The 18,566-nt window shown below is 38.5% G+C and overlaps 1 protein-coding gene and 1 pseudogene across 1 annotated transcript in view; one reads left to right on the top strand and one right to left on the bottom strand.

Moving 5' to 3' along the window:
- Positions 1 to 18,566, top strand: part of ANOS1 (anosmin 1) — a 195,427-nt gene that overhangs the window by 100,915 nt on the left and 75,946 nt on the right. The window contains exon 3 of the mRNA XM_010336194.3: positions 7,466 to 7,528. Within this exon, the coding sequence (XP_010334496.2) occupies positions 7,466 to 7,528 (63 nt within the window). The remainder of the gene's footprint in view (positions 1 to 7,465; positions 7,529 to 18,566) is intronic.
- LOC101053990 (NADH dehydrogenase [ubiquinone] 1 beta subcomplex subunit 8, mitochondrial pseudogene) lies at positions 11,732 to 12,293 on the bottom strand (annotated as a pseudogene).

Raw genomic sequence — 18,566 nt, 5'->3', positions numbered from 1 at the left:
TTTTTGTGTCTTTAGTAAAATGTTGATGTGAGGATGTAAGCTTCCTCCTATGAGGAAAGGGCACCTACCCCCTCCTTTACTACTCTGTCTTGGCCAAACACCAACATCAGTTTTCCCTCATTGGGCTTTTAATAAACACAGACTGATTCTGCTGATTTTAGAATTCATGTATCAGTGTAGCCAGGGAGTGAACATACTACTGAAAACTCATACTTACCTAGGACATGCCATGCAGTAGTTTGCAACTGCAAAAGAAGTAGGTTCTATCCCTTTCCTATCTTCCTTGGGAGGAACATTTTGCTCGGATGTTATAAGAAGGAATTGTCTAGTATAAAGCAGGGAGAGATAAAGAGTGTCCAAAAGGCAAATTGAACCACAGAGCTGAGTGACCTCATTTCCTGTGTTTTGTAATTAGAAGTGATGACAGAGAGGCAGAACAATTAAGATCCCTACAGAGTCACCTTGGAGCTTACCTGGGACTTCCAAGATGACTGAGGCTATGCTGGGTCCTCTACTTCAGGGTTTCTGAGGCTGTGGTTAAACCACCAGTTTATACAGCCTATTAGAACTGACTTTACAAAACCTAAAAGATTCTAGGTTTTGTCTCTTCTTAAACAGTTCCTTGGGAAGACATATCATCCAGTTGGTATGAGGTTTCAGATCTGAACCATTTGTCTTTAAATCTCTGTTTATTCCTATAGGGCCATTGATAGAAACTTAATTTTTTTAATACTCTTTGCCCATAGATTTATATCCATAATAGCTTTTTAATAATGCCAGCTAGAGAAAACTTGTACTTTAAGATTATTTAATGAGTATGCTTTTTTAAATTTTAACTTTAAAATATACACTAAGAAAGTTATGAGAACAGTGCACAGGACTTCCATATACTTAATCATCTAAGTCAAGGTATTGCAAGCTCTCTGTCAAAGAGGGACACTTTGCTGGCTTGGTCATCTGTTGCAACTACGAAGCTCTGCTGCTGTAGTGCAAAAGCAACCACAGGCAATATGCAAATAAACAGGCATGGCTCTGTTCCAATAAGAGTTTATTTACGAAAACAAGGGGTGGGCCACATTTAGTCCCTGGTTTCTAGTTACTTAACCCAATATAGACTTACCAGTTGTAACCTTTTTTCCTTTTCTTCTTTTTTTTTTTTTTTTTTTTTTTTTTTTGCTGTATTTGCTGCTTCATATTCTCTCTCTCTCTGGATATACATATATGTATATATACACAAATGTATAACATCTACATATATACTATGTGTATATAAACATTCACATACTCTTGTAATGATTTTTATCCAACTATTTGAAAAGAAGTTGCAGCCATCATGATTCTTAACCTCCAAGTAATTAAGCATGCACTTCTTAAGAACAAGTGCATTCTCTTAGTAACTATTAAGAGAATGGAATTATCAAATGTAGGTGATAACACTGATGTAATACCAACATCATTTGATAATAAAATTATCAAATGTAGATGATTTAACATTGATGTAATACCAACATCTGATCTATGGTCCATATTTAATTGTCCCGATAATGTACTTTATAGCCTTATTTTGTCTAATTCAGGACCCAATTCATCGTTATACTTGGCATTTGGTCATCATGTATCTTTAGTCTCCTTTGGTCTCAAACCGTTCCTCAGTCTTCCTTTGTCTTGAAGACTAGGGGCTAATTGCTTTGTTGATTGTTTGCTATTTCCTTTTGGTTAGATTCAGGCTCTCTATATTGGGCAGGAATCCTGCCCCTGTGAGATGCTGAGTCCTTGCTAGTGCATCCTTTCAGGAGACACATGAATTTCATTCTGCTTTTTACCCCCCCATTCTTGGAGGCAATATCTTTGATCCCTTAATGTGCATTCTGCTAGTTTTCTACACTGGAAAGTTACTACTTTCTCTTTATAATTAATATCTTTTAAATTTGAGCAGTGACTATGGGAATACTATTTGAAGCTTCAATACTATACTAAAAATGCCATATTACAAGATTGGGGTTGAAAAATAGGAATGCAAAGAAAGTGTGCTTTGTCTTCCAGATAACAGAATTCTATGACTTTGTGTTCTTCAAAAAACTTAGCGATATACATGATGGTATCATTTAAGTGAAAAAGAATTACACTGAGAGTATGGTTTCTGATAATAACTACCTTGAGTAATTGCTTTCCTCTCATTTACTTATGTAGTTTCTAAACACTTCCCCTGAAACTCAAAGGACTCCCTTTGTTGTGAAAAAGTAGTTATGATAAAATGAGGCCCGGGTTTCCTGATAAGCTTCCCTGTGAGAGAGTCATTACCCTTCGGATATTTCAGAGCAAGTTGATTTGTGATGTGAACTGTCTCAGGCCCGATGCTGTTGTGCTGGGTTGGCATGCTAATCCTCTGTGGTTGAGGCTGCAATGATTGTTCAACTGCACTTCGGAGGGCTGTCTGCCAAAAGATTTCATTATTTTGGCAAGACACAGTGCACTTTTCGACACACAGGATTGTAACAATTTCTATACAGTACCAATTTAGAGCTGGAGGGAGGCCATGAATACTTCTAAAGGCAGTAGGATGCATGTATTTTAGGAAATATATTTGGGAGAAAAAAACAGCTTTCATCTAAAAAGCAGGTCTATGGCTTTTCAGAGAAACTTGCTGCCATTAATTCAGAAAACAGAAATGGTCTTTGCAAACGTTTGTAGATAGCATTATTATATGATATGAATGTATACTCATATAAAATTAAAAGTTGGAGGTTTTTGTTTGTTTGGTTGGTTATTTTGTTGTTGTTGTTGTTGTTGTTGTTGTTGTTGTTGTTGTTGTTTCTTTGCTTTTTTTTTCGAAAACCCCAAGTCATTCCTTATATCCAGGTAGTACTCCAGGCAACATCAAATATAAAGCATTATTTGATTTTTTAATTATTCAACAAAAAATACTTTTGTGAAAGCATACCATATGTTGTACAAAAAGTACTGTGCTCTGGTCTCAGGACATCCCTTCTCATTCCACATTCTGGCCACATGCAAGAATATTTCCACCCCACTCAATCTTAGCTTTTGGAAATGTGGGCAAGAAATTTGGCACTTTAAAAACAATTATTGGAACATGCTTGAGAGACTGGAATTAAGAGAAATTTGAATTTCTTTTCCAATTAAAAGGGAAAAACTAGTTAAGCATTAGGGAAATATGAAAGAACCATAAAATAAAGTCTCCTTATTGGTCCCCAAGAAATGGAAGAGAACTAGATTCACTAAGTACCTACTGTGTGTAGGTACCTTAAAAGGTGGTCTTTATAAATTTCATTTGAAAAAAATCCACCCGAGCAAATATTTTTTCACTCTTTTATGTATCAGAAAACTATAGAGAGATTAAAATAAAACCTGAATGGGAAAAAAATCATTTAGCCTGATGTAGATGAGGGATTTTAGACCATGTAAGCTAGCTTCTGGACATTGTCATGGCAGTAAACTGTCATGGCACTGGTGGGAGTATCTTTTAGCATGCTAATGCATTATAATGAGTGCATAAGGAGCACATGGGCAACCAGAGGTTGCTTTCATTTACCATCCTGGTTTTGGTGGGTTTTGACTGGCTTCTTTACTACATCCTGTTTCATCAGTGGGGTCTTTGTGACCTGTATCCTGTGAAACCAGTCCTGCCGGCTTCCTATCTCATCCTGTGACTAAGAATGCCTAACCTCCTGATAATGCAGCGTAGCAGTTCTTAGCCTCATTTTACCCAGCCCCTGTTCAAGATAGAGTCCTTCAGGTTCTAACACCTCTGGCAGGGCTGCTGTCTTTCGATAAACCTTTTTTTTTTAATTGCTTGGAGAAGTAGGAAGTTTTTTTGTGTGAGAGAAAATGTGTCATTGTTTTCTCTCACATCACTAGCTTTTCAAAATCTTTTTTTTTTTTTTTTTTTCTGGCCAGAGTGTTACAGAGAAATAGACTTTTGGCAAACTTATTCTGCAAACATTTACTCAGATGATTGTATGTAGGTTGTGCTTGTCAGAGAGATTTCATGGAGGATTATTAAAAGAAAATGTTGGCTGTCATTAATGACATTTTGAAAAATGTCTTTAGATACTGCTGATTACTAGTTATTGGAACTGAAGCAGGAATGCAATTAAAATAGAGCTTTAAATGAATTACATATACTGATGCTAGACTTGGCAGAGCTTCTGGGTTGATAGCAAAACAAGTGTGTTATGCATTGCTTTGATTAGCATTCCAGAAATATGCCTGTTTTTGTAAATGGTATTTGTTTTGTATAAGGTATTTGACTATTCCACAAGCTCTCAGGACCGTGGTTATATGGGATGATGGAGACTTCAAAGGCTTGAGACGTTTTGTGCACCAATGTCTATAGTTGTGAAAATGTAACTGTGTACACATGTAGTAGCATATTTTCTTTTCTTTTCTTTCTTTCTTTTTTTTTTTTTTTTAAAGACAGGGTTTCACCGTGTTGGCCAGGCTGGTCTTGAACTCCTGACTTCAGGTGATCCGCCCGCCTCGGCCTCCCAAAGTGCTGAGATTACAGGCGTGAGCCACTGTGCCCGGCCGCATATTTTCATAATTTATGTTTGTAGCAATGAGAGAAAACAAAAATCACATGCTTATTTTGAGATATTGTTGGCCACATAGAATTTAACAATTTCTTTATGAAATAAATGTTTGTTGGATATTTCTTGAGTGAAATGATAAAGACTTACCTTGCAAGTGGCAAGAGTGTCATGTATTCATTTCAAATAGTCTTAAGGAAGAATTAGGTCTTAGCATGCTTATTAAGTAACCACTAAACGTTTTTGCCTTGGAGCAAATGTCTAAAAAAAATAAGTCACCAGAGCTCTGAGGACAATGCATTGCTGTAGCCTCAGGAAACAAAAAACTAGCTCTTTAAGGAAATCATAAGTAAGTTAGATATGTTTTTAAATGTTTTGTTGCTATTAGAAAATTGTTTTTGTTTTTCAATTGCTATATTGGTGAAAAATTTGTTATTGAACATGCTTGGGAGAGATAAGCATGGTAACTTGGGACAGGCTCATAAATGTCTTAGAAAAGGATTATTGAAAGAGCTCAAGTTTTTTTTAATTAAAATAATTGGTAATAAATTGTTTTCATATGTAACATCACTGACTATGAAATCTAAAATATTCTTATGGGAAATATATGTCTTTAATGACACCTATATGAAGCAAGAAAGAGACATTATTCCAAAGAGTAATGGTCTGGGGATTGTTCACGGGCAAAGATTCAGCTACTTGCAGAGTCTTTGTCATTTCACTCAAGAAACATCCAACAAGCATTTATTTCCATAAAGACACTGTTAAATGCAAACATCAAATTTGATGGTACTTTTTTTTTTTTTTTTTGAGACGGAGTTTCACTCTTGTTGCCCAGGCTGGAGTGCAATGGCGCGATCTCGGCTCACCGCAACCTCCGCCTCCTGGGTTCAGGCAATTCTCCTGCCTCAGCCTCCTGAGTAGCTGGGATTACAGGCACGTGCCACCATGTCCAGCTAATTTTTTGTATTTTTAGTAGAGACGGGGTTTCACCATGTTGACCAGGATGGTCTCGATCTCTTGACCTCGTGATCCACCCGCCTCGGCCTCCCAAAGTGCTGGGATTACAGGCTTGAGCCACCGCGCCCGGCCCAGTAGTTCTTTTTAAAGTTTAGAAAACATCAGAATTTTCTGTAGAACTTGTTAAAAGAGATTCCTGGGCCCTGATCCCAGAGACTTGGACTATAGGTTGAGAATGAGGCCTATGAGTTTTCATTTCACACAAACTCCAAGGGATGCCCACACTATCAGTCACCGATCACACTTTGAGCAGTATTATTATAAAGAATTGACAGTTGGCACAGGGGCAGTTGATTTCATACATATCTTTGATTAAAAAATGGCAATGAATATTGAAAATTTCTTCATAGAGTCTTCCAGTGTATCTTCTAACTATGTATTTTAAAACATGGATGAGGTTACGAGAAAATAGAGTGAAAAAGTAGTATTGGTTCACCAAATATCCTGAATTCTGCATTATATATATCTGAAATTTAACTGAGAATTTCCACTGTGATTGGAAAATTTATCAACAATGAAATAGAAATAATATAGATAGAATATAGATACAATAATCACGAATGTATGAGAGCTAGGGCTATGCCTATATTTAGATGATTGACATCTGACTATATATGACTGTTAATGTTTACAACTTGCATTAAATATAATTTTGAGAATCAAGTTTCCATGCAGATAAATGTAACATTTTTTTTCAACCATGAGACCTGGCTACTATCAATCAGGCACATATAGATATCCCATATGTACACAAAAACTATATATACTTTATTTTTATTTTTATTTTTTGAGACAGAGTTTCACTCTGTTGCCCAGGCTGAGTGCAGTGGCCCTATCTCAGCTCACTGCAACCTCCATCTCCCAAGTTCAAGTGATTCTCCTGCCTCAGCCTTCCGAGAAGCTGGCACTACAGGCAAACGCCACAATGCCAGGCTAATTTTTATATTTTTTTGTAGAGACAGAGTTTCACTTTGTTGGCCAGTCTGATCACGAACTCCTGGCCTCAAGTGACCTGCGCACCTCAGCCTCCCAAAGTGCTGGGATTACAGGCTTGAGCCACCTCACTTGGCCTCAGACTTATATATACTTTACATTTCATGTATATATATAATGTATATGCTAATATACTATATGTTAGTAATAAACTATACATTATATGTGTATATAATTTGTTTATTCAACAATCTTACTATGTATTATTACAGTCATTCTTGAACAATGGAGTCTGGCTAGTGTCTTTATTAGAATGCATATAGTAATAAGCTATATACATGTATGTTTAAGAATACTTCATTTTCTGTTATGAAACTCTCATGTCAGAATCTAACAGATTTACTCAATGCATTTTAATGGAGTGAATAAACTGGATGTATCTGAATGCTGTTGGTTTCATTGATACAAGGACACACATTAATAATAATATGTGTACATACATACATTTAATACAATGTATTTTCACTTACTTGTAGAAGAGTATATGAAAAATAGCCGAATGCTGCCAATCTAAAAGAAATGTAATATTAAGTTTTATGGGAAAAGAATTCATCAGAAACAACAACCTTTAGAAAGTATTTCTTACTGAATAGAAAATATTTCTTAGTCCAATTCCTCTGGCTGATGGTGACAATCATTGCTTTTCCTGTAAGTCACTGCCAGGCGGTAACGTTTCCTTTTCAATTATGTTGAAATACATTTTTTGGTCCCCATTCTGTAATGGTGCTTTTGCTCAGATTTGTGTTATACCCAATTAAAAAGAGCAGCTGATTCTTTGGTTTTCTAAACTAACCAGAATAAAGGAGCATTGAAAAGCCACAATTACAGGTGAATTCTTTTTTCCTCTTGGCTTTTTTTTTTGTTTCCATGTTTTATTTATTTTTATTGTTCCTTCCTTTCAGTGCCTGGAGCCCTGCAAGGAATCAGGGGACCTGAGGAAACACCAGTGCCAAAGCTTCTGTGAGGTAGGAGAACGTCAGTGGTACTTAAAACGCTTGACCCAAATCGGACTATGTTTACGTGGGGTCATGGGTATGAATAGGCCCTCTTATTCTTCTGCAGCTTGGAGAGATCATTTACTGCAGGTGTGTGTAAGTATATGTAAATTCATGTAAAAAATATAGAGCCTTCTTAAAATCTGGCTACCCACTCCTTGCATTATTGGCTAATCAAACCAAAAAAACAAAAGCAAAGTATGGATGGAAGACTAGAAGCTTTCTAAAGGCATAGTTTGTCACCACTCTCCTACCTTACATCATAGCTATTCTGAGTAGTTTTCACATGCTTTTGAAATATTTATGCAATTTGGGAGAAGAGACTCATATTATTGCTCATGGTGTTTCTCAGATATTTTCATCTTTTTGTTCCTTCTCAGAATTCCTCCCCATATCCTGGGCAGAATGCTTGCCTGCTTTTAACTGTACAGGAGAGAGGCATCTTACTCCACCTAACTGTCAGTTAGATTAGTATTCATCTTTTCATCTATTCATCTATCCATCTGTCTATCCATCTACCCCTCCATCCATCTGTCTATCATCTGTCTCTCCATCCAACCATCTATACATCCATCTGTCCACCTATCTGTCTATTTTCTATTTATCTATCTGTTTCTCTATCCATCCATTCATCCATCCACTCTTGCATCCACCCATTCATCTCTCTATCATCGTTATTAGGAGAATATATAATACTGTCCTAGAAGACCACTGTCTAAAATCACCAATACTGCAAAAAAGGAGAAGACCTGTTTTTACAGGACTGTATTCCCCAGGGAATACAGGGGGCACAAGCCATATAACAGCATGGATTCTGCTGATAAGTAACCACAAAGATGCAAGGCCAGGCACATTGCCTGGTTCCAAGGATTCCAAGGACAGTGGACTTGAGAAGTAGGAGAATTTGAAGGTTTAGGGGGAACAGTAGAGAATGAGTCAAAAGAGTCCACTTTGGCAGTCAGGAAAGCTCAGTTGAGAGTCTTGGCCAGAAGAGGTGCTCCCAACATCAGAATGAAATGACGTTATGGATTATCTTTTAACAGAACTGGGGGCTGAAAGAGAACTCTCCCAAGGATCCAAGAGACATTGATCTGGTCTTGATCCACTGAAGCAAATAAATGCTAATGTAATCCTGTTGCCTGGGTTTCACTCTGGATGTTATTCTGAGAAGATGACTGCAGAATTAGGCAATAATGGCTTCATCGATATGTATGGAGTGTAAAATATCTTCATGATCTTACTTGACCTTTCTCATACTCCTGTAGTTAGGCAAAGCAGATAGTAAGTCCAGATGTGAAAGCCAGAAAGGACTGGGAAATTGAGGCTCCTCAAATGAATGACTTGTCTGCAGCCAACCCTCCAGGTAGAAAGGCTGGGTCTAAAACTCCTGTCCTCTGACCCCTCTCACTGATTGTCTAAGTGTTGTTCCTGGTCAACTCCACTTGGTCAATCACCAGGGGTCATAGTGGGTTTGGGCCCCTTGAGACATAGAAAAGATGCAGAAGAAATAAAACTGATGATTTGCTGCAAGGACAAGGAGAGCGAGGCCATCTCATGGCTTTGTTTGTGTTCTGCTTTTACCTTTCTGTGTTCCTACTTTAACTATTTTAAAAAGATTTATTCATTCATTTATTCAACATGAACTTTTTGAATATCCGTAATGTGTTCTGCAGTTTGGTAGAGATGTGGTAGTAAACAAATCACGAAAAAATTCCAGGCTTTGTGGGGCTTATTTTCTCCTGGATGAAAGAGCTCAGCTGCGAATGATGGCAACTTGATTCTAATCCTAACTGCAAAACCAATTTACTCTATAAATTTGGTTAAATCAATTAACCTGTGTCTTCAACCTCATTTTTCAAATAAGGGATTTATCCTATTGATCTTACACAGTGTTTGTTAAAATAGGTAATGAATGTAAATGTACGGTACAAGAACTTATCAAGCTGTACAAAAGTAACAGAATGATATTTCCTTTGTATTATGTGTTACAGGCTTGAGAGTCACAGCTCTGTAAGGTATCTAAATCAACTATTGATTCTGAATTTTTACCTACATTGGTAATCCTTATCAACACAATTAGAGCACACTGTCTAGTGGAGTGACTGTTGTGCTCTTAACTTTAATTTTCTATTCTATTCTATACACAAACTATACATTTATAGGCATGAAAATAGATATTTATACAATCTTTTTTTTTTTTTTTGGTTGCCCAATCTGGAGTGCAGTGGTGCAATCTCAGCTCACTGCACCCTCTGCCTCCTGGGTTCAAGTGATTCTCGTTCCTCAGTCTCCCAAATAACTGAAATTACAGGCATATACCACCATACTCAGCTAATTTTTGTATTTTTAGTACAGACAGGGGTTTTGCCATGTTAGTCAGGCAGCTCTCAAACTCTTGGCCTCAAGTGATCTGCCTGCCTGAGCCTCCCAAATTGCTGGGATTATAGGCATGAGCCCCTGCTCCCAACCTGTTTATAGAATCTTGAGGAACAAGGTGTTTCTTTTATAAATTTATTATCCCTAAATATAATTGATTCTGGGCTGATATTTTTACATCTGATCTCTGAGAAGGAAGATATAAGTGAAAGTCATTTGAAACCTTTCTTCCTATAAATTTCAAATTCAAGAGCAGGTTTCTGTAACTGCCATTCTCTGAAGTAACTGTGAGGTGTTCTGAACCAAATCCAGTTTATTAAAATGGGACTCAGGTGTTGAAATTGTGATCCATTCTGGCCGGAACGGTTAATCAAAACTTAAAAGGTGGGGAAAGCAGATGCCAATTAATGTGAGGAGCTTTGTTGAGTTGCTTCAGCCCAACAGTTAAATAATTCCCGACTTGATGTTCCATTTTAGTGGCTTCATTTGTTGTTTTTACATCCCTGTGTGCTTTTTTTGCGTCTGTTTTATTTTGCAGTAAGTATCTGACTATTGTGTTGAAGTAGGCTGAACCTTGAAAACACTGACGGCTGTTTCAGCATTTTTAAGCCTAATCACTTATTGAGACAGGTACAATCCCGTTCATCCTCCCCATTCTCACAGTATTTGTTAAGAATGCACAAAAAGTCCATATTGTCATGACTCCAAGCTTTTCCTTTGTAAAAGTTCAGACCTAAAAGGAACTCTAGATTACAATATTCTTTAACTGAAGCAATTATACCTTTAGACATGTTTGACCCAATATGTTTATTTGCAGGGCAGTCTGAGCTTATTTGTCTTCTAAGCCATAGGTTTGCAAACCATGAGTCACAAGGCACACTGGCCTGCCTCTTGTTTTATAAATAAAGCTTTGTTGGAACACAGCCACACTGGTTTGTTTACATATTGTCCATGGCTGCTTTTGTGCTACAACAACAGAATTGAGTAGTTGTAACATTATATGGCCCTTATAGCCGAAAATATCTTTTATCTGGCCCTTTATAGAAAAATCTTTTCAATTCCTGTTCCAAGAAAAAGAACAGGCTGAGCAATGACTACTGCCTGTAATATCAGCACTTTGGGAAGCTGAGGCAGGAGGACTGCTTGAGAACAGGAGTTCAAGGTTGCAATGAGGTATGATCATGCCATTGCAGTCCAGACTGGACAACAGAGTAAGACCCTGTCTCAGAACAAAAGACAATAAAACAAAGAACAGTGATAATTAGGTCACAAAACTCACCTAACCACAATGAAGGAGTTAAACGTTAGTGTCAGAACAGGAATAAAATTGAGATATTTCAGCAGTCCTCTGGATTATATGACATATTTTTTTTCATGTATCAAATTTTTGTAACATGGCACGTAATGATAGACCCATAAGCAGATAGATTCTGTTTTGTTGGTTTAATTTATTAAGTAACCATTATCACTGTCCTCTTATTTTCAAAAAGCTTAAAAACCATGACAAACTTTTTTTTTTTTTTACCAAGTAAAAAATGTACATTTTCCTAGATTGAAACATTCCTTTCTCACAATCAATGGAATCTTAAATTTTAAATGGCAATATTTTCTTTCTCATTCTTAATGATCTTAGTTTTGGTGAAACTTGATATATCATTATTTATGACTTGCCTCCTTGCTGTTTACTTCCATTTTTTTTTTCCACAGCACTGAGTTTTATTTAGGGATTTCATTAAGGTTAAATTTCTAGGAATGAGGGAGTCCTAGTTAGAGAGCACAAAAGCCCATGAAGCCTCCTCAGATCTCATAGTGAACCACCAGCTCGGGTTCTTTGGAGGGATGGCTGCCTAGTTTCAGGTACAGATCATTGTAAGGATACTGCTTTGGTGCCACAGGCTGGTAGACAGGGTAGTTATGCCCTACCCAGAACATGAACATCATGAAAACCACAAAGCCAAAGAGCTGCCTACACATGTCATTCCAAGAAACAGGTGTTGGGGACGTATCCACATGGTTCCTGGCATACATGTCTATATCCCAGTGCCTCCTTTCACCCCAGTTCAACCTCAGGTCTGGTTGATCCCAGTCATACCATGGATCCCTCTCTTGCTGTGAGCAGTCAGGAAGTTACGGGTAGTAGTCGCCATACCCCAGTCATCATTTGGGTAAGGCTCGTAGTCTTCCACACACATATATACTTCTTGGCAGTGGTGGTCTGTTCTTCTGGGGTCCTAGGATAGGGCCCCAGGAGCATGTCCTTGGTAAGGTGGGAGAGTCTCCATGCACCAAGTGGCATTACATTCTGGGATGCCCTTTGGAGGCACCGGACTCCCAGGACCCCAGCCGTGGCCACCGCCATCTTCATCTTCGTCACGGTTTCCTTCTGTACCCCATCTTTGATTTTGATGTTTCTGACTCATGACATCTCAACACTAAGTAAGAACTCAGTGGATGTCAACATTGGAAGTATGCAGCACATGTTAATGTCATAGAAAAGCTGAAACCTCATTGACTTTAGGGGTCAATCAAGGCTAAAAATATAAGTTGTTTTGGATCAGTATGCATCGTGAGATATGCAGTCTTAGCCTAGAAAAGGGAAGGAAAAGGAGGTTTTCACTTTACTATTGTATATAATTATCAATTAATTTCTTTGCAATTTTGCCTTTTGAAATGTCTTTCAGGCTTATAAATTTGATTTCCCTAACATTTCGATGTGAATTTCATTAAGTAAGCTTGATGGACAAGGAAACTGATACACAAGGAGAAGGGATGTATTTGCCCAAGATCACATAGTTGGTTAGTGGAGTATAAGATCTAAAATACAGGTGGTGCAGCTTCTAGTTACATTTCTTTCATGCTGTCGTCCAGGGTTTCCCTCCTAAACCTATTCTGTGTCACAGCACATAGAGCAGAGAATGATGTTTTACTTCCCTCATCAGGGAATAAAAGATGAACCTACGTCAAATGTAAAGTTCCTGGCTCAGTCATCCTTGCTTGGACAGGCTTACCCTTAAATGAGAAGGAAGTTTTAGTGGTTTAAAATCATAGTTAATTAATGGCACCTCAAGGAGTGAAGGAAGACAGGGCTCCTTATCCCTTCAGATAGCACTGAGAGAAATATTCCAACACTACTGAAAAGAGACCTCAGAAGGTAAAAGGGTTAATGTGCCTCTCTCTCCTACGTGGGGATTTCTTGCACTCAAAACTTTTTATCTCTTCACTGCTCCACAACCGGTTTTATGTCTTAAAATTTGAAGTGATAATTAAATGCAACCCTTTAGGAATTGGAACAGAACCTGTACCTGTCTGGATATGTCTGTAAAATTAAGCTCTTGAAAGAAGCTGATGAGAGCTAAACAGAAAAGTGATATAATATGCCCCAGATATGTGTTGGGGTGGAAAAGGATCATTTAGTACCATTTAGCAATCTTTTGCTTTAACATAGCAGAACAATACCCTCCCCAATTAGAATATACTTGTGAAGTGGAAATAAAGACGAATTTTGTTGCTATTCTTTTTAAAAAGATACATGACCAAATTGAAAGATGAACTCAGTTTTTATAATAAAGAAGATTTCCTACTTGGAAATATTTTATTTATTTATTTATTTTGTATATTTTATTGCATTTTAGGTTCTGGGGTACATGTGAAGAACATGCAGGATTATTGCATAGGTACATACATGGCAATGTGGTTTACTGCCTTCCTCCTCATCACCTGTATCTGGCATTGCTCCCAATGTTATTCCTCCCCAACTCCCCATCCCCTGCTGTTCCTCCCCTAGTTCCCCTCCACAGACCTCAGTGTGTGATGCTCCCCTCCCTGTGTCCATGTGTTCTCGCTGTTCAACACCCACCTATGAGTGAGAACATGCGGTGTTTGATTTTCTGTTCTTCTGTCAGTTTGCTGAGAATGATGGTTTCCAGGTTCATCCCTTTCCTAAGAGCATTGTAGTATAGCTCCTAGGTACTTCCTTTTAGGAAAGTTGTCAATTATTTAGGAACACTAGAATGGCACCTGCAGTAGCATGCCTAGTGGGTGAGACACAGGCTTTTTCTTCTACTTGGTACAATCTGATCCACTGAGCAAATTAGAGGTGGTGATGGCTCAGTCCAGAGTGGTCAGAGTGACAGATTTGATATGTGGAATGGGAGAAAGAGTTGAATCAGTGGTGTCGCCAGAGATTTTTGTCCTTAAAACCTAGGGTAAGGAAGCTGGAATGTACAAGATGTGGAGTATGTGTCAGGCACAGATAGTTTTGGGGGTGGGGTAGGGAGAAAGACTAGACCAGAAGTTTAGTGTTGAGCGTGGTATGTTTCAGATGCAAATGGAAATCCATGTGAGATGTACTGTAGGCAAATAGGCACAGGAGTTTGCAATTTAGGTGAGAGTTCTAGGCTGAAAGAGCAAACACCATGCATGAAGGTACTGTTTAGTCATAAAGCTCAATGAGGTGACAGAAAGAAAAACAGGCCTATGAGTCACAGCAACATAAGAGGGATGGGAAGGTGAAGAAGGAGACTTAAGAGAGGCCAGTAAGGTGGGAGAAAACACAGGGGAGTGTGGTGTTCTGATAGCCAAACGATGAAAGCTTTCCGAGAAGGAGGAGGTAATCAGTTGCGTCAAATGCTGCAAGAACTTGGAGGCTTGAAATTTGATCATCAGATTCTGTGACATGGAGCTCACTGTGGACTTTGACAAGAGTAGTGTTTTTGGGTGGCAGAAGAAAATGCCTGATTAGCCTAAGTTTCCAATAAATGGTTGGAGGAATCAGGGTGTATAGAAACATTTCAGTGAACATTACTGCAAAAAAAGAGTGGTAGGGGGCGCAAATGAGATTGTGGGAAGAGGTGTGAACAAGGTAATCAGTTATTTAGTTGCTTTTAGAGTAGATAAATATGTTTTACAAGCAGATGAGAACTATTCAGAAGAGAGTGTTATCTGATGTTGGTGGAGAGAGGGGGAAATTGCTAAAGCACATGACCTTAAATGGCAATGTCTACCGTTGTGTGTGTGTGTGGAGGCAGGTCTGAAATGGGAGCAGGCTTCTATGTCCTGGGACAGTAGATGCATGAGAATTCATGGGTGCATGAGATTTTAACGCATCAGATGCAGGTGCATTGGTGGGTGTGAAAACAGCATCTGTGGAACTTCTCTTTTGAATGCTTTACTTTTCTCAGTGAAATAGGAATCAGGGTGACCAGCAGCTGAGAGTAAGGACCAGACAAAGGCATGTAGGCTGGGGTAAGTGACACATAGACAATTTTCAAAATGTTAATTTTTAGTATTATAAATAATAGGATATATTTTTAGAAATGATAATCATTGGCCTTTGACATTTTTGTAACACTTAAAAGTGTTACTTGTATTTCTGGATGGTGTTACTTGGGCACCAACGAAGAGATGCAGAATTCATCTAAGTCTTCTTTTAACTTAGAGGGCATAGCAGTAGTAGAGTGGAAATGTTTTGAAGAATGCTTATGAATTTTTATAATTATTATGAGATTTTCTTTGCCAATCACCATATGATGGGTGCCATCTGCATTGTATCAAATTTTATAGTTCTGGAACATACACTTTTTTTCCTTTTTTAAGTACTGTGACTCAATTTTCATTGGATTTTTGTATTATTCTGGGGAGTATCAAATTATTCTAGACTCAATGGTAGGAGAATTGATGAGTTTTGAAAATTTATGGGACCAAGAGTGGAGATTATTTGGAATGATTTAAAGACCTAAGTCTAAAAAGAAGTGCTAGGCAAGTAGGCACATAAGGAGTTAGGGGAATACTGTGAAAATAGCAAAAGCACTAAGCAAAAAAAAAAAAAAAATCGTGCATGTAACGCACTTAACCAGTATCTGAAGACAACACACATTACATATATATTAGCTACTTTTACTGTGAAAGAGGAAGACAAGGTCAACACTTTTTAATTCTATGGCAGGTCAGTGAGATACAGACTGAAAGGGCTCACCCAGTTTTGTAGTTAGGAAGTCACCAGAAATCTGCGTGGGAGACTTTTTGTGGAGCAATAGTAAGTAACACATACAAGTCTGGGTTATAGAATAAAATGTAAGGAGGAAATCCAGACCAAATACATGCAACTCTTTCTCTTTTTTTGAGACAGAGTCTCACTCTGTCACCTTGGCTGCAGTGCAGTGGCTCAATCTTGGTTCACTGCAACCTCTGCCTCCCCAGTTTAAGCAGTTCTCTGCCTCAGCCTCCCGAGTAACTGGGATTACAGACATGTGCCACCATGTCTAGCTATTTTTTTGTATTTTTAGTATAGACAGGGTTTCACCATCTTGGCCAGGAAGGCCTTGAACTCCTTAGCTCATGTTCCAACTGCCTCAGCCTCCCAAAGGGCTGGGATTACAGACATGAGCCACCGTGCTCAGCGTACATGCAACTCTTTCTGTAAGTTTTAAGTCTTTCCCTAAGACTGCCTCTAGAGCATAGAGGAGAGAGAGGAGGCTGTGGTTAGGGGGAATTAACAGTTGAGAAAGTGATTTTTGTGTTTTATCTTGGAAAGTCTTGAATACATTTATATGCCAGAGGAAATGAATGCTGTCGGGAGTGTGAAGTCAGAGATACATGGAGTACAAACTAAATAACTAGATTTCTGGAGTAAGGAACTAGTGGTGAAGGAAATTTCACTAGTGGTGAAGACGGAGAAACTCATGCATCTGAAGATGCCAACTCCTGTCCAGCATGATCCAGAATTGGCCATCTCAGACTTGGTCATGCACACAGATCACCTAAGAATTTGCTTTAACGCAGATTCTGACTCAGTAGGTATATGGTGTGGCTAGCAGAGTCTGTATTTCCAGCAAGCTTCCCGGTGTTGCTAATGCTGCTGAACCAAGGCCTAGCCTTTGAGTAGCAAGTATATGGATGTCCTTCTTGGATACTGGGGCTCCCTATTTTTAGGGATAGCCATTTTTGTGCCTATAGTGACACATACCTGTGGTCTCAGCTACACAGGAGGCTGGGGCAAGCGGATTGCTTGAGCCCAGGAGGTTGAGACCGCAGCCAGCCATGTTTGTGCCACTGTGCTCTAGCCAGGGTGACAGGGTGAGACCCTGTTTTAAAACACAAACAACAAAAAAGCACTTACTTGAAGTTTTCTACCAGTTCCATGAAACCGTCTGTGATTAGTACATATACATACTAATGGGATTGCTGGGTCAAACAGTATTACTAGTTCTAGATCTTTAAAGAATCGCCACACTGTCTTCCAAAATGGTTGAACTAATTTACATTCCTGTCAACAGTGTAAAACATTCGTATTTCTCCACCTTCTCTCCAGCATCTATTGTTTCCTTTCTTTTTTCTTTGAGATGGAGTCTTACACTGTCGCCCAGGCTGGAGTGCAGTTGCGCAATCTGGGCTCACTGCAAACCACCTCCTGGTTTCAAGCAATTCTCCTGCCTCAGCCTCCTGAGTAGCTGGGATTACAGGTGGCTGCCACCATGCCTGGCTAATTTTTTGTATTTTTAGTAGAGGCTGGGTTTTACTATGTTGGCCAGGCTGATCTCAAGCACCTGACCTCGTGATCCAGCTGCCACAGCCTCCCTAAGTGCTGGGATTACAGTCATAAGCCACCATGCTTGGCCTGTTTCCTAATTTTTTAATGATCACCACTGTAACTGGTGTGAGATGGTCTCTCGTGGTTTTGATTTGCACTCTGCTTCATTTTAATAGTTTTTTTTAAATCATTTTGTTTTTGCATTCCTTTTAAGTAATATTCTATGGTGTCTAACATTTTAAAAATCCTACTTGGCATATTTTTCATTTCTTCCTTTTTACTTCTGGAAGTTCTGTGCAACTCTGTTCTATATCTTTCATTTCTGTCCTCCCTATTTCCACATTTTCCTCTACATTCCTGGGCATATGGACCATATTTATATTCGCTATTAAATGTCCTTTGCTCTTAATTCTATCATCTGTATAATTTCTGGTCCTGCTTATGTAAATCTCTTTTTTCCCATTTTGTTTATGTCTCACAATTTCCTGCTTCCTTGCACACTGGATTATTTTTGATCGGATGTCAAATTTTTGTGGTTTGAATTTTGCTGTATCTTTCTACAAAGTGTTAGACTTTGTTCTGGCATGTAGTTAAGTTCCTTTTGAGATTCAGTTTCTTCTTTTGAGGTTTCTTTTAAGCTTTCTTAGGGGGGGTTCTGCATAGCCTTTAGACTAGGCCTAATTTATCCCATTACTAAGGTGATACCCTTCTGAGGACTCTAGCCAATGCTTCATGAATTGTGGATTCTCTCCACTCTGACTGGTTGAAATGTGAGTTTTTGCTAGAATGGTATCCTTTATTGCTGTCCCAGATTTATGCAGTTTGAAGCCATGCACATTCAAATTAGTATTCAGCTAGAAATCAAGCAGTTCTTCTAAACCCCTCTAGGTTTCTCTCTTCATGCAGTTTCATCCTGCTTGATAGTCTGCCCACAGGGTCTGGCCATCTCAGCCTCAAGCTTTAATTTCTCTCTCTGCAACTAAGAAAAATTGCAGAGCTAGCTTGGGATCAGCCTTCCTTGCACTGTGGATTTGAAACTACGTCAAACCACTCATTTTTTGGTAAAACTACAGCTTATCTCAGTTGTGTCCTTTTAAGTTTCTT

The sequence above is a fragment of the Saimiri boliviensis genome, chromosome X, assembly GCF_048565385.1.
Source record: "Saimiri boliviensis isolate mSaiBol1 chromosome X, mSaiBol1.pri, whole genome shotgun sequence".
Taxonomy (NCBI): Eukaryota; Metazoa; Chordata; class Mammalia; order Primates; family Cebidae; genus Saimiri; species Saimiri boliviensis.
This window is presented reverse-complemented; position numbering and strand designations above follow the sequence as displayed.